Genomic DNA, 16,518 nt, shown 5'->3' with positions numbered 1-16,518 from the left:
TAGAAGTTGGTGGGTGACTCCAGTTTCAGCATCCCCTGAGATTCCACTGGCCCAGGTGTTCCCAGGTCACACTACAGAAGCACACACTTGTCCTCCAGTAACCTGAGACCTAGGCTAGGCAGTTTGCTTTTCTTGTCTTGAGGTGAAGCAAAGTGGAGGCTGTAGTCTGAGGTAAGACTTTATTGTGGGCAAACCCTTCATCAGGTGTGGGGATTGGTTGCAGCAGTGGGAAGCAGCCCTCTGAAGGTCACTGAAAAAACTGATGACCCCTCAACAGTGGTGCCAGACTGCCACCTGGCAGACCCTGCTTTGCTGTCTGCCAAGACAAGAGTCCTAAGTGAGTCTGCTGCCTGGGTCAAAGAGAGGGACCAGAACCATTTGTCCCTTGGAAGCGGGGGTTGATGGTGGTTGTGATGGCACTTTTGTAGAGAGGATTGTTGTCCTGTCGGAAAACATTGCAAACTGTAAAAAAAATATCAGGCTCTCCCCATTACCTAGTCCTGTGAGGCCAATCTGGAACTTAAGCCAGATCCTAGAAGGCCTAGTTATGCTGCGGGAGGGCCTTTAGTGGGGGAGCCCGTGGCAATAGGACCTGGCCTCACCTGCTTCCAGTTGAGCTGCTGTCTCTCCTTCTCAAAGCGGCTGTACTCGCGGCGATCATAAATTTCCACGGAGAGCCGATAAGCCAGGACTAACCCTAGTCCCACTGCCACAATGCCACCTATGCAGCCCAGTATGATGGCACGGGTGTTATCTGCTCCTTCTGGTGGGGTCAAGGTATAGGAGCTGATCATAGTTACCCAAAGGGTGTCCAGCCTCCCCAACCCTGTCACTGTAAATAGGACCCAACAGAGCCCAGAGTCCTCCTTACTGGGGCATTTGCGGTAGGTTTGCAGCTCTGCTTTAAACCCGACACCTTTACCTTCATGCACATCCCCAGGTCTGAGGTTCCGCCTACTTACTCTCTTGGGGTCTCACTCTGAGTGTGACTCCTGAAGCCACATTCTCCACCAGGAAGAAGAACAGCTGGTTGTCCAGTGTCCTTTCTTTGCACCAGCCATCATCCAAATTAGGAGCCAAGGCCAGCGTCACATTCACACCAGCACAGGCCATACTGCAGTTGGCTGCCAGGGGACCAGTGCCAAAGGCTCCACATTCTGCACAATCCCTGTCCAGTGAATGCCAATGAGTTCCCATCTGGGCAGCTGTTACTACTAGTCCTCCCCCCACACCCTCAAGGAGAACACACAGGCGGTTCACTGTGCCTCAGCTCCCAAGATAAAGACTCGAGGCCTCACCTGTACCGCTCACATGGTGACTTGCAGCCGAGGCACTGGTCACACAGAGCCCCGTAGTAGCCATCCTGGCACTGGCAACGGTTGCACCTGCAGTGCCCATGCCCGCTGCAGAGCCCTCCTTTGGGACTGACACAGCTGTCCACGTTCTCATTGCACTCACATGCTCTGCCCGTGCGGTTGGCGTGACAGTGACACACTCCACACTGGCAGTGTCCAAAGCCTGGGGACGAGTCGTGCACAAGGTGACCACCACTCTCACACAGCTGGCCCAACATCTCGACTGTGCCAGGCACATCCCGTAACCTTTAAAATTTGCCCTGGGCTCTCCTACCCCTGCCTCCCCCAAGACTCCAGGTACCTCCACAGAGGATGCCCTCATGTCGCTCACAGCTGGCATCATCACACTCGCACAGACGCCCAGAGCTCTGCCCACTGCAGCTGCAGCGTCCACATTGGCACCGTCCCTTCCCGCTGCATAGGGGCCCTGTCCCATTGGGGGCCCGGCAACCAGATTCCAGATCTGGGGACGACAGTTCAGCCTCGGAGCATTCACAGAGCTGACCAAGGCGGCCAGGGGCACAGCTGGGAAAAGAAGGCACAGAGAGAGATGGGTCAGAGTTTGACCATCTCTGGGCCAGTGGTTTTCAACCTGTGGATCGCGACCTTTGAGGCTCAAACAAGCCTTTCACAGGGTTGCTTTAGATCATGGGAAAATACAGATACTTAGGATTCATAACAGTATCAAAATTACAGTTGTGAAATAGCAACAAAAATAATTTATGGTTGGGGTCACCACAGTATGAGGAACTATTAAGGGTCACAGCATGCTGGACAGTGGTGGTGCATGCCTTTAATCCCAGCACTTGGGAGGCAGAGACAGGCGGATCTCTATGAGTTCGAGATCAGCCTGGTCTACAGAGGGAGTTCCAGGACAGGTTCCAAAGGTACCTGTCTTGGGTCACAGCATTAGGAAGGTTGAGAACCACTGCTCTAGGCCTGTGTTCTCAAGGAGGATGGAGATAGAGCAGCTGGAACAAGACTAGGTTATAGTAGTGAACCAAGAGTGAAGGGAGGCAAGAGTGGAAGGATTCAGGTCAAGGTGCTCAGGTGGAGTCCGGAGGTGTCTGGTACATTCCAAGAGGCAGAAGGCAAAGGAGGGGGACTACAAGGAGAGAGTCGTGGGAGCTAAAGGAGCACAGAAAGTCACCCCTCACCTGCATATCCCGCACTGCAGGTCTCCATGGCCATCACTGCAGTAGGGAGCGTGGGGCTGGATGTCACTACAGTTACAGTCACACAGTGTGTGTAACTCCACAGTTAACTCCTCTGAGAAGCCAAGGGCCCAGAGCCGTAAGAGGTGGGGCTCTGGGAGACACTGAGTGACTTGAAGAGTGACCCAGAAGTCTACCTGAAGATAGGACCAGACAAAGCTATACACCCTCGTGTGTGCACACCCCTCCCAAGCTATACACACCCTCGTGTACACACACCCCTAAGCCCGCTGATCATGCAGTGAGTTAAAGATGAGTGGAAGGCTACCCCCTTGCCATGGCTGCCCCAAATATTACCCTGTTTCCCACGTTTATGTATCGCCCCCTGCTGGCTGACTCTTACCGTCTGGTTGACTCGGATGTTACTGCACTGTCCCCGGTTCCCAGTCTCACCCTCCCTCTTTTCAGAACCCCTGCAGTGAGATTCAAAAGAGATATTGACTCCAGGAGGGAGTGAAGAGTGTTCAAGAGTCACGGTGGATGACAGGCTCTGTGGAAAAGAAGGGGGAGGTCATGTGATGGCAGGCCCCCTGCATCCCACTTTCTACCCTCTTATTCGCTCACAGTTCTGCTTATATCTGGCTTTCTTGCCCCCTGGGGCTCCTCCCGTCCTCCCAGTTAGAAATCATTTCTGAAAGAAGGAGCATCCTGGAATACCCAGGAGCGGAGGCCTCAGCTAGAGCATAGCAGCCTATGCAATGACGCTTGTCAGACCCGAACCAGGACACACAGCCTGCATGTAAGATCTAAGAAGACTTTCTCCAGCATGTATACTCTGGGATGGCCGGCACTGTCTCAAGATTTTTCCCCATTGTTAGGAGATTTGTGTTTGGGAACCGGAGAGATGGCTCAGCGGTTAAGAGCACTGGTTGTTTTCCCAGAGCACCCTGGTTCAATTCCTAGCACCTACATGGTGGCTCACAACTGTCTGTGCAAGGGATCCCACATACAGGCAAACATGTAGGCAAAATACCAAAAAAAATTTGCCTTTGGTGGGGAGTGGTTTGAATGGAGTCTAGTAGGCTAAGCAAGCAGCCACTGGGTTATACAGCTCCAATCATTTCACCAAGATCGAGGACATCCTTGTTGTTATTGAGAAAGTCTCCTGTAGCCTAAACTGACCTTGAAAATTCCTGATCCTTCTGCCACCAGGTGTGCGATTACAGGCGTGTGACGCCACATCCAGATAATAAGGCCCTTGCTACAGTCAGGCGTGATGTTACACATCTTTAATCCCAGCACTGGGGAAGCCAAGGCTGGATCTGAGGTCAAGGCCAGTCTGGCTTACACAGGAGACCCAGAAGACCCAGGACTACCCAGAGAGACCCTGTATTTAAGAAAAAAAAAATAAAAGGCTGGAGAGAAGAGAGAAGGCTCAGAGGTTAAGAGCACTGGCTTCTCTTCCAGAAGTCCTGAGTTCAATTCCCAGCAACCACATGGTGGCTCACAACCATCTGTAATGAGGTCTGATGCCAGCCTTCACGCAGCTAGAATACTGTGTATATAATAAAAACACTGCATACATAATAAGTAAATAAGTCTTTTTTTAAAAAATAGGAAAATGTCTAGAGTCTAGAGAAGAAATGAGACTTAAGCCCAAGAAACATTCAAGATCCATGAAATTCTGTTTCTGAATTATTACAAATTTAGGCACACATAGAGCAATCTTTAGCTTTAGTCCTCTCTGGACCTATTTCCTCCATAAAACAGGGACAGAGTCATGGCTCAGGAAGGGATATAGCTCAGGGACAGAGTGTTTGCCTGGCACCAGGAAGGCCATGTGCAAGCCATAGGCAGGCGCTGTGAATGGGTAGAACTCCAAGTGACCATGCCATGCCACCTGAGGACACCTCCCTCGCCCCGCCCTGCAATGCCCACCCTCGCCACTCTCCCCTCACATCATAAGCATCCATGATGAGCTGCACGACATTGCTGGAGTCCTCGCTCAGCTCTCCAACAGCAGACTTGGGAATCAGCTGACTCAGCTCCTGCAAGGAAGAGGGGCGGGGCGGGGGAGTGGATGAAGCTCTAGGAGAACGGGTGGGTTCCGGGTGGGAAGACTTGGGGGGATGGAATGGGCTAGGAGGTCTTTCCCCAGAGCCCTCACCTGGTAAACAGGCAGCGTCGTGCCAGTAACAGCAAAAATGGGCTGGATGTTCGCTGCAGTGAGGGCCTGGGCTACTTGCCCCACAGAGGGGTAGTCCTGAGGTAGGAAAGGGGACCAATGGTGACTATAGCTCAAGTCTCCCTTTGGTGTGCCACACTCTCAGACAAAACAAAGCAAACAATAAAAAGACAGGACCAGTGGAGGAGCCCTGAGGATGGACGGACAGACCAGGGAGGTAGACACAAATGACAAGGGTTTCTTGTTGGGGCAGCTGGGGACAGGACACTCTCCAGATGAGGAGGAGGACTGGGGCAAGGGGGAACTCACAAACTCTGTGCTGTGGACATAGACACCATTGCTGTCCAGATGGCAGCGCCCATCACTGGGCATGAAAACGCCACCCAGTTTCCCATCCCCAGCTGTGTGGAATGTATCGTCTGAAGTGAACACCAGCAGTCGGGACACGTTTCTCCAGCCAATCTGCTCCTGACGGGGAAGGAGTCAACCTGTGAAACTGGGCATGGTACTTGTTTGTCCTTCCCCCTCCTCTGATTCCCTGCTCCAAGCTCTCTGAACCCCCTCCCCAAACAAGTCTGCAGTTAGTGGAGGCCCTCTTGTGAATTAGGAAAAGTGCCTCTTCCTCAAGATAAGTAAACTACCCAGATGACGCCAAGATCGCCATGCGGACACGGTGAGATGCTCTGAGTGTCCCCTCTGATTGCAGACCCTCACAGTTCCAGCCCCAGACAGCTCTTGCCTCTCAGATCCCCTTCTCCATTTCCTCACCTGGCAGAGGGCAGCCTGCAAAATGGCATCAAAGCCGCCTTCAGGTGAGTCCAGGTTGCCAGAGACATTCTGGCGCCCCACCTCTCTCTCAAAGGCTTGAGCGTCCCCAGTGAGGGACAGCACATGGTGGAAGCTGAAGGGTGGCTGGCAGCGCTCCAGCCGGTTGGGGCACGGGTGACGAAGCTTGGAGGGCACTGTGCTGACAAAGGGCAGCACTGTTTTGTCCACGAAGGAGCCAAAACCTGGGCGGAAGGAGCCAAAGGTCACAAGGCACCGGCAGTATTGAAGACCCTACTAAATACTCAGACAGGAGGACACACCTAGAAGGCAGGGACCCGGAACCTGGCAAGGGCAAAACTGTGGCACCCTCAGCTCAAGGAGGTGCAGATGGAGGAGATGAAGAGGAGGACCCACCAGGGGCAAACCAGTTCCTGGACGGTAAGGAAGCCAGGATCAAGGGTGTGGAGCAAGAGGTGAGCTTTTGAGCAAAGAGAATAAAAAAAAGCAATCATTACAGAATGCGATATGGGAACACTGCATCTAGGTTGTCTAAAAGGCACTGGGTTGAGTCAGTAGCTTAAGGACAATGTCCTGTCCAGATTGGCTGCTGTCTGAACGTCTCTTAGTTTCTGAACCTCAGCTAGCCCTCTGTACAGCAAGGGGTTCTCTTACTGTTCAATCCGAAATCCCCTCAAGCTTAAACCTCAATGAGTGTCCCTTGGGAGAAGTGTCAAGATCCAAAATCTGATCAGGTTTAACACTGTGAGAGTCTAAGGCGATGGCGGAAGCTAAAAGCAGCGACCAGGGCTGGTAGGGTAGTGAATGCACGCTCACCTATGCGCACAGAATGGGTGACCTCCTGCAACCGGACCAGCAGGGCGTGCCCGAGCTGGCGCACGCGTTCCAAGTCGTCCTTCATTGAGTAGCTCAGATCCATAAGGTAGTACAGGTCCACCGGATATCCCGCAGCTCGCAGGAAGCGGACCCGGAGTTTCTGTGGCTCCCCTGATGGACAAAGGCGAGGCTCGACTTAGGAGCCCTGTGCATTTGAGGCCCAGCCCAGACTTCCATCACCACGCGCCATCCAAAACCCACCTGGTCGCAGCGTGACTCGGATCCGCTGCGGTGCCAGCTGGGTGGCCCCCTCGCCACGGTCTCCCTGGCTGAGCGGCTTGTCCTCCAGCACCTCCTGGTGGCCGCGCGGCTCCTCCAGCTCCTGCACGGGGCACCCGCGGGCCAGCAACTCCTCTCGCTGTGCGCAACGCCTTGACTCTGCCTCTCCGGAGGCGGTAAAGTTCTGTGCCCGAGAAGAAGGTGCATTGGAACCTCAGCACCCACAGCCCCTCAGCTCGACTACCAACACACCCTGAAAACACTGCCCTTTGCCCTGTCCACCCCGTTCTATTCTCTTCCCTGAGCCCTGATTTATTCTCACCGCACACTTACCTCCACAGCTACTGTGGAACATAGTCCTTTCTTCTTCCCTAGCTCCCCACTTCCTGTAGCAGTCCCCCCACACACATACAGCCATCCCCCCACCCAGTCTCTCCACTCAACTCCCCTTTCCCGCAGGCACCCATCTATCCCCTCTCCTTTGAACCACAGACTTCCTGTCGAGATCTCAGAGACCTCAAGGCTACAGAAACAGGACTTGGTAGTTCAGCTTCCCCAAAGTCAAATGGGAAGGGAGTGAGTCACACCCAATTTCTGGAGGAGGATAGGAACAGAAAGAGGCACGCACGCGAACACACACACACACACACACACACGCACGCACACACGTACACACGCGTCTGGTACCCTGCACTGACTGGGAAGCCACAGGGGAAGGAAATGGTTAGCGTGGCTTCTCAGTGGGCATGGGTGCCAGCCCCTAGTCTCGGGACTGGAGGAGGCAGACACAGTCCAGCCGCTGTCCTAAGAGCCTCATCTCTCAAGCCACCTGCCTCCAATAGAATCTATGTCTTCCAGCTTCACTATCGCCAGTTTCTTAGGCTTTCTCCGCTGTAAACATGGCTACCTATTGAGTGGGCCCTACCTCTCACCAAAGCCTGCACTGATCTAACCCCATCTTCCTGTGAGAGACACTGTTGCTCCTGAGCCTCTAAAGCTCCTCTTGAAGGCACCAACAAAGAGCAGCTTTGTTAGACCAGAAAGGAACACACACTTCCCAGCATCCTTTGCTCCCACTGGCCTCCTCCCACCTTAAGCCCACAGGTTTTTGGAAACCTTCACTTTCTTCATTCTTCAGGCCAAGTTGCAGCTGGAACATAACAATCTGCACGCCCTGAGACGGACTCAGAAGCCCCATCATGCACTTGCTGCTATGAACTGGATTCTCTCTCCAGAATTCCATGTTTATTTATTTACTTCCTGAGACAGAGTCTTACTGTGTAGCCTAGAACTCTCTTTGAAGACCAGGCTGGTTTTGAACTCTCAGATATCCACCTACTTCTGCGTTTGCAAGTGCTGGAATTAAAGGCATGCACTGCTATCTCAAACCTGTGTTTAATTCTTTTTTGTTTTGTTTTGTCTTTTGAATGCCCCAGTCTCTCAAATCACAATAACTATGTTTCTGTTATTTAAGACATTTAGTTAGGGCTGGAGTTAGGCTCAGCAGTTAAGAGTTCTTCCAGAGGTCCTAAACTCAATTCCTAGCAACCACACGATGGCTCACGCCATTCGTAATGAGATCTGGCGCCCTCTTCTGGTCTGCAGGCACACATGCAGGTAGGACAGTCTACAATAATTAATAAATACTTTTTTTTTAAAGGCATTCAGTCAATGACATTTTGTCGCAGAACACTTAGCTGGCCAATACATACATAAGCATGATTCTCATGGGTCAGAGATTCTTTCACATATGTACAGAAGCTGGCATACGCATGAGTCACATCCACATTGGAGTACACTGTACCCAAATCCAATCACCCATGAGACTGAAGAGTATATCCAGAAAGATCACAGCTATGCCACACAACACACATGTATTTACAGGCTGTACAAGCACATACACATGGTTCAAGGGCCAGGGACACATCCTTACCAACTGCTTGCACCACGCACAGCTGGGATGTGAGAGGATGCACTTCTGGCAGGAAGGAGCTGGCTGGCAGGGTCCCGACAGGGACAGGTCAGCGTGCTCCCATTCTGCGGCCCCCTTCACAGAAGCAGTCCTGGTGTCTGCCTCAGTCTCACCTCCACACAGAACCAGCAGGAGAATGAGAACAGCGGGTGAATCCACCATGGTCTGTATAGAAAGACAGACACATGCGTGAGTCCTCGGGGAGGGCTTGGCTTGTGGTTGCCTTGTTGAACTCAGCTCCGCATCTCTCCTCAGAGTTTCACATCCCCTATGGATTCAGCAGCTTTTTCAAAATGGTGGGGTGACAGTGACGAAGCAGGAAGGGGTCTTAGACCTGTGTTCCTCTGTATAGACTTCAGGTACCCAGGGTGGACAGAGCTACAGAGACAACTCAGTGGTTACGGGCACTGGGTACTCATCAGGAGGACACCCTCCCATCCAGGGTTCCACTCCCAGACCCACATGGCATGCAGCTCACAACTTTCTGTAGCTCCCGTTCCAGGGGATCCGACACACTCTTTGGCCTCCAAAAGCACCGGGCACACATGTGGTGCACAGACATACATACAGTAAGAACACCTAGAGTCATAAAACGGGGGTGAGGGCAGAATACACAATTTTTCTCGAGAGCTCACGCACTATTTCCATCTTACTTCAGGCAGATTTCAGCAACCCGTAACTCCATTTTCAGGGCATCAGACACCTCTGGCCTCCATAAGCCTCGTGTGCACACACCCACACACATGTGCACATACATACACTTTTTTTTTTTTTTTTTGGTTTTTCGAGACAGGGTTTCTCTGTGGTTTTGGAGCCTGTCCTGGAACTAGCTCTTGTAGACCAGGCTGGTCTCGAACTCACAGAGATCCGCCTGCCTCTGCCTCCCGAGTGCTGGGATTAAAGGCATGCGCCACCACCGCCCGGCACATACACATTTTTTAAAGCCAGAAGTAGTAGCACTTGGGAGGCAGAGGCAGGGAAATCTCTGTGAGTTTGATGCTAGCCTGATCTTCTCTGAAGCAAGTTCCAGAGAAGGCAGGGCTATGTGGGAGACCTCTCTCAAAAAGGAATAGGAAGGAAGGAAGGAAGGAAGGAAGGAAGGAAGGAAGGAAAAAGGAAGGAGGGAAGGAGGGAGGAAGGAAGGGGGGAAGAAAGGAAGGAGGGAGGGAGGAAGGAAGGAAGGAAGGAAAGAAAGAGGGAAGAAGGGAGGAAGGGAGGGAGGAAGGAAGGATGGAAAGAAGGAGGGAAGAAGGGAGGAAGGGAGGGAGGAAGGAAGGAAGGAAAGAAAGAGGGAAGAAGGGAGGAAGGGAGGGAGGAAGGAAGGAAGGAAAAAGGAAGGAGGGAAGGAGGGAGGAAGGAAGGGAGGGAAGAAAGGAAGGAGGGAGGGAGGGAGGAAGGAAGGAAGGAGGGAAGGAAGGAAGAAAGGAAGGAAAGAAAGAGGGAAGAAGGGAGGAAGGGAGGGAGGGAAGGAAGGAAGGAAGGAAGGAAAGAAAGAGGGAAGAAGGGAGGAAGGGAGGGAGGGAAGGAAGGAAGGAAGGAAAGAAAGAGGGAAGAAGGGAGGAAGGGAGGGAGGGAAGGAAGGAAGGAAGGAAGGAAAGAAAGAGGGAAGAAGGGAGGGAGGGAAGGAAGGAAGGGAGGGAAAAAGGGAGGGAGGAAGGGAGGAAGGAAGGAAGGAAGAAAGGACGGAAGGAAAAAGGAAGGAGGGAAGAAGGGAGGGAGGAAGGAAGGGAAGAAAGGAAGGAGGGAAGGAAGGAAGGAAGGAAGGAAGGAAAAAGGGAGGAAGGGAGGGGGGAAGGAAGGAAGGAAGGAAGGAAAGAAGGGAGGGAAGAAGGGAGGGAGGGAGGAAGGAAGGAAGGAAAGAAGGGAGGGAAGAAGGGAGGAAGGGAGGGAGGGAGGAAGGAAGGGAGGAAGGAAGGTAGGAAGGAAGGAAGGAAAGAAGGGAGGGAAGAAGGGAAGAAGGGAGGGAGGGAGGAAGGAAGGAAGAAAAGAAGGAGGGAGGGAGGGAGAGAGGGAGGAAGGAAGGAGGGTGAGGGCCTCTGGAAGTCAGCTCTTCACCAATGTGCCAAGCTGCAGTGAAGCAAACAGGACTCACCAGACTCGACTCTGTCCAGACCCCTCAGTGTCCACATCTATAAAGTGGAGGAGCTGAGGAAGTACTCTGACAGCCTTGAGGTCTGAATAAGCAAATGGAGAATGGAAATAAGGGGAAAGGGGAACAGAATGAGGGCGTATGGTCAGGGGAGGGTGGTCTCACACAGTGGACACAGTAGCCAGAGGAAGGGGGTAGAAGAAAGTCTCGTTGATGTTGAAATTTATATTTTACTTTATTATTATGTCTGTACACCATGGGTGTCCCTGGTGCCCTCATCAGATCCCCTTGAACTGAAGTTATAGATAGTGGGGACCTGCCCTGGGAACCGAAGTCCTTGAGAAGAGCAAGTGCTTTTAACCAATGAGCCAGCTCTCCAGCCTGATATGTTTAGTTTAATTTAGTTTTGTGTTTTTGTTGTTGTTGTTGTTGTTGTTTTTTGACACAGGGTTTCTCTGTGAAACAGTCCTGGCTGTCCTGGAACTCACTTTGTAGACCAGGCTGGCCTCGAACTCACAGAGATCCTCCTGCTTCTGCCTCCTGAGTGCTGGGATTAAAGGCGCGCGCCACCACCGCCCAGCCTTGTTTTGTGTTTTACACTTATTTGTTTAGCTGGTAGTGGGAAGCACGCCCAGGACACAGCCTGCGGGCGGAGGGACAGGATGGTCAGGCTCAGCTGCAGGCATCTTTACTTACTATGCTAGCTTTCCAGTTATTTTTCTACTGTGGCTTTGGTTTTGGTGTTCTGGAGACAGGGACCTAGCCGGCCTGAGCCTTACTGTATAGCTCAGGATGGGCTTGAACACAAGACAACTCTGCTTTTCCCTCTCAGGTGCTAGAATTACAGGTGTGAATACCCAGTAGAATTTTCTGTGACCAGAAGTGTAGCTCAGTGGTAGAAAGTGTGACTATGGGTGACATCCTAGGTTACACTGATTGATTGATTAGTTAGTTTTAGAACTTGAACAGGCCTGTTGGGTGGTGTTGGCAATCCCAGCAGTACGGAGGCAGTGGCAGGCGGATCTCTGTTGAGTTTGAAGTCAGCCTGGTCTATAGAGTGAGTTCCAGGACAGTCAGATTGACACGGAGAAAGCCTGTCTTGAAAAAAAAAATGTTTTCTAATTAAAAAAATAAATATTGAGGTCAGGTGGTGGTGGAACACACTTTTAATCCCAGAACTTGGGAACTAGAGCCATGTGGATCTCTGTGAGTTTGAGGCCAGGTGGTCCATGGAGCAAGTTCCAGTACATGCTCCAAAGCTACATAGAGAAACTCTGTTTCAAAACACCAAAAAAATAAGTAAGAATTGAACAGGCAATCTATTACTGTGATTCAAAAATAAAAACGTTAGATGTGGCAGAGTGTGCCTGCCATCCCAGCTTTGCATGCAGAGGCAGGAGAACAGGGTTTCAGGCCAGCCTAGACTACATGAGACCCTGTCTCAAAAAGTGTTTATCTGGTCTACAGAGCAATCTTCACAACAGTCAGGGCTATACAGAGAAGCCCTGTCTTGAAGAAAAGAAATAAATAAATAAAGCCACATCAATCAAAGTGAGGCAGTAGTTACATAAACTAGGACTATGAATTAATGATAGAGTGAGGCTGCAGGCCCAGGTGCGCTGGCGCTCGGAGGCGAGGCAGGCAGATTTCCACAAGCTCAGCATCATCCTGAGTTTATATGAGGAGTTTCCAGGCCAGTCCAGGCTTCTTAGAGAGGAGGAGATGGAGAACGACAAAAGGAAGGAGGGAAGGAATGAAGGAAAGAAGCAAGCCCGTCCATCTGCAGCAAATTGCAAGCCCGTCCATCTGTGGCAAACTGCGCCCAACCATTTAACAGGAGAACCGGTGCCGGATTGGCTAGATAGCCTAGCCACACACCGAAAGAATGGAGACCTCCATCGTGTACAGAGATAACCGAAAACAGATTTTTAAATGTTTATTTTATGTGTATGGGTGTTTTGCCTGCATGTGTACCTGTGCACCATGTATGTGCCTGGGGCTCGCAGAGGTTAGAAAAGAACATCAAATCCCCTTGAACTAGAGTTACAGATGTCTGTGAGCGCCATGTGGGTGCCGGGAAATCGAACCCAGGTTCCCTGAAAGACCAACCAGTGCTGTTAATAACTGAACCGTTTCTCTGGCCCCAAATAAGGCTTTCTGGTTTCTTTTTGGGGTTTTTGCTTTTTTTTTTTTAAGACAGGATTTCTCTGTGTAGCCCAGGCTGTCCTGGAGCTCACTCTGTAGACCGGGCTGGCCTCAGAGATCCATCTGCCTCTGCCTCCCAAGTGCTGGGATTAAAGACATGCGCCTCCACCACTCCGCCTGTCTCAAAATTCTTAATTTAATTTAAAATTTCCATATCAATCTGCGTTGTATGGGTAAACTAAGTGGCAGTTGATCGGCCCTGCAACAATGGGCATCACACTCAGTGATCTCCAGTCCAAGGGCTGCGGCTCAAAGCTCAGCTTTGCCCAGCGTATTCAATCTCTCATTTCAGTTCTCAATTCCACATAAAATCTTAATAGCTTCTTTTTATCTTTATTTAAAATTTTTATTGGATTTATTCTTTTTATGTATTTTCCTGCATATATATCTTTGCACTACATGTGTGCTTATGCTCTGGGAGGTCAGAAGAGGGCATCAGCTCCCTTGAAATTGGACTTATAGATGATTGGCAACCAGTATGTGGATGCTGGGAATCAAACCTGGGTCTTCCGAAAGAGTGCTCTTAACCATGGAACCGTCCATCTGTCCATCTCAGAAACTTCTAATTGCCTAGTATTACAAATGGTGACACATGAAAACCACTGCACTCGTCATGCTGCAGAGGTGCCGACGGCTCTCTAGGAACCCTCTGGAAGGCATAGCATTGCCAGGCAGCCAGCATCCATTTGTAACATTGCTAGGTGTTGACAGCTCCTAGGGATTGTGCTATGTCTTCCCATGGTTGGCAGAAAGCATCCACACTCTCAGCCAGGGTTCAGACACAGGTACCAACATTCTACAGGAGACCTGGGGAAGGGTGGGGTCCTGAGCCGTTGAAACCCCATCCTGCTCACAACCCATGTGACCTCAGGTAGGTGTAGCACATTACAGAGCTTCTGCTCTCAGGGAGAGGCTGACCCCAGGCTCAGCCTCAGCAAAACCTCAGACCTGCATGTTTCTGTGCTGTGGTCAGAGAGGCTTGGGACCCAGCAGCACCAAGCTTAGTTTTGACTCATCTCATAGACAGGGCTCTGCTTCTTACCCCCATTCCGAAGAGAGAGACCTCAGGTCCGTTCATCTCTCCTAAAGGGGGCTCTGAACTCATACATGGCCTCCCCCAACCTTCTCAGTTGTCTCAGTCTTTCTTCCTTGGTGATCCCTGCATCTTGCTACCAGCGTCTATCTCTCCCCTTGCTGTTATTATTATTATTATTGGTTTTTCAAGATAGGGTTTCTCTGTGTAACAGTCCTAGCCATCCTGGAACTCACTCTGTAGATCAGGCTGGCCTCAAACTCACTGAGATCCGCATGCCTCTGCCTCCTGAGTGCTGGGATTAAAGGCTTGTGCCACCACCACCCAGCTTATTATTATTCTTTATACCACTTTGCTGTTTTCTCTGCTTCCCAGTTCTTTTTCTCTTTATTCCTAATCAGAGATGGGAAGAACTTTCTACCTCAGCCGCCTCCTTGCAAAGAGAGACTGAAGTCCCCAGCAATGAGCCAAGGACACCCACAACACAGGAGGGGTTCATGGATTAAGGCATCGCAAGCCTCCTGGATGAAAAAGAAAAAAAATTTTTCGAGACAAAGTTTTTCTATGTAGTTAGTCCGTGATGTCCTGGAACTTGCTCTGTAGACCAAGCTGGCTTTGAACTAATAGAGATATGCCTGTCTCTGCCTCTGAGTGCTGGGATTAAAGGCGTCAATCGCCAGGCTCAGGCCTGACCAAATAAATTCTCACTCCCTCCCTGGACTCAGCCTGTCATTCTGCTACATCCCATAATGTTGCCCATTAGGATTCCTTATGAATCTAAGTAAAGAAGTTTTTAGGTTGCAAGGGATCAAGTTCACTCAAGTTTCCCAGTGAACTATGAAGCCAGGCCTCACTCGAGCTAGGCCACTGCAGGGAACTACGGCCCCAGCCCATAATAACTAAGTTATGATTGTGCCTACACTGTGACAGCACCAACTCTTTGGTGAGAGAAGCTTCAGCAGCCCTGGAACGAGGAGTCTGCAGCCAAGGTGCCAAGTGGGAAGAATCCTGGGCTGTGGAAAAAGCATCAAGCTGCGAGGCTAGCAGTCAGGGACAGAGACCATGCTGGTGAAAGCATAGACCCATGGAAGTCACACTCGCTCGCCAGCATCTCAGTCCATCTCCTTCCCTCCCTCCCTCTGACTCCACTGGGGAAACTTAAGGGATGAGCAGCAGGAAGCTGTGATACCAGAGGAAACGCAGAAAGGGATTCACGAGACCTTCTTCTCGAGAGGTGGTGAACAAGTGGGCCCGGGTGAGGAGAGGAGAGTGGGCTGGTGCCCTGGTGGTACTCACAGGTGCTTTCGGAGCAGCCCTTCCGCGGGTGGTGGCAGTAGCAGCAGCCTTTGTGTACAGATCTAGAGGCTGCAGAGGAGGAAGTGACACGCCCTGGGGTGGGGGACTCATGTTGGGTGACTGCTCTAGCAGAAGGTGGAGCAAACAGGAGTGGGGTGGGTAAAGTGGACCAAGAAGGTCCACGTCTCCTGAGCATTCGTTTCTCTTAAGCTGCAGTTCAGGGTCACGAGAACCACGTTAGACAGTGGCAGTGCCCCCACCCCTGCCCCAGTGTCACAGAGACTGGGAGACCAAGGAGAGTACAACTTTGCAAAATGTCACAGGTAGCAAAGGGGGTGGGCTGTAATCTAAATCCACATCAGCCTCCCTCCAAAATTGGTTATGTCTCCAGTTCTCAGAGAGGAAGGAGCCAGACAGGAAGAAACAAAAGCAGCAGCCAGCACTGCAAAGGAGATAACCGAGATACGCTCCTGTAGAGACCAGGGACCATCATGGCGGTGTGATGGCTAACAAAACAGACCTCCACCGGATGCGCTGCAGGCCCGCTTGGTGCCCGCTAGACAGCTGTCTCTGAGTGTAGTGCCCGGAAGATAGTTCACAGCAACCTTGACTCAATGACCCCTCCAGAAATGTGCAGCCCGACCTTCTACTTTGTTGTGGCACGACAAACTGCTTGCTTGCTTCTGTCACCTGCTTACGCGGACATCCAAAGACTATTTTGAGGTCCCCTTGACCACCTAATCGTGGCAGAGCAAAACAGTTCTTGGTTTGCTAGTGCAGATACTCAAGATCTTGTGGTTTTCACTTCTAAAAATCCTTCCCTCACCCCACTTTGAGTGGCGGTCTGTAATTTGGCTCAGAAATTGCTACCCTGCTAGCAGTATCAATAAACTTAATTAATTGCAATCTGAATTGAGTCAGGGGTCTTGTTCCAGGATCTCAAACTCCTAACAGTGTCACAGCTGAACTACTTAGACTCTGAAGCCAAACTGCCCGGGTTAAAATTCTGACTTTCTCTCCCTTAACAGGAAGCAGTAAAACTCCTTAGCTGTAGTTGCTCATCCAGCTATACAAAACTTGTGGGTCTCAATCCCATTGGGGGCAGAAGGACCCTTTCACAAGGGTCACCTAAGACCATCGAAAAATACGGGTATTTACAAGACGATTCTTAACCGTAGCAAAATTACCGTTACGAAGTAGCAATGAAAATAGTTTTTTGGTTGGGAGGTCACCACAGCGTGAGGAACTGTACTAAAGGGTGGCCTATTGAGGTTTTCACCTGCACTCAGATGGCGGTAAGAACGAGATGGTCCCAACAAACTGTTTACAAGACTACCTGCCACACTAA

General features: G+C 51.0%; 1 protein-coding gene across 1 annotated transcript; it reads right to left on the bottom strand.

Annotated features, from left to right (window-relative positions):
- Window positions 1-172: 172 nt before the first annotated feature.
- Window positions 173-15,213, bottom strand: Itgb7 (integrin subunit beta 7). Its single transcript, XM_041646047.1, has 15 exons — window positions 15,171-15,213; window positions 8,509-8,712; window positions 6,558-6,759; window positions 6,297-6,467; window positions 5,463-5,704; window positions 5,004-5,162; window positions 4,677-4,772; window positions 4,468-4,557; window positions 2,913-3,059; window positions 2,513-2,706; window positions 1,657-1,880; window positions 1,299-1,518; window positions 963-1,168; window positions 603-763; window positions 173-442 (listed from the first exon to the last, which is right to left on the bottom strand). The coding sequence occupies exons 2-15, from the start codon at window positions 8,707-8,709 to the stop codon at window positions 356-358; spliced, it is 2,400 nt and encodes a 799-aa protein (XP_041501981.1). The 5' UTR covers window positions 8,710-8,712; window positions 15,171-15,213; the 3' UTR covers window positions 173-355.
- Between the last annotated feature and the right edge of the window lie 1,305 nt (window positions 15,214-16,518).

Source organism: Microtus oregoni, unplaced genomic scaffold (genome assembly GCF_018167655.1).
Source record: "Microtus oregoni isolate MIOR12 unplaced genomic scaffold, Mior012 000118F_ref0000498, whole genome shotgun sequence".
Classification (NCBI taxonomy): domain Eukaryota; kingdom Metazoa; phylum Chordata; class Mammalia; order Rodentia; family Cricetidae; genus Microtus; species Microtus oregoni.
The sequence above is the reverse complement of the archived record's forward strand: the minus strand, read 5'-3'. Positions and strand labels throughout refer to the sequence as shown.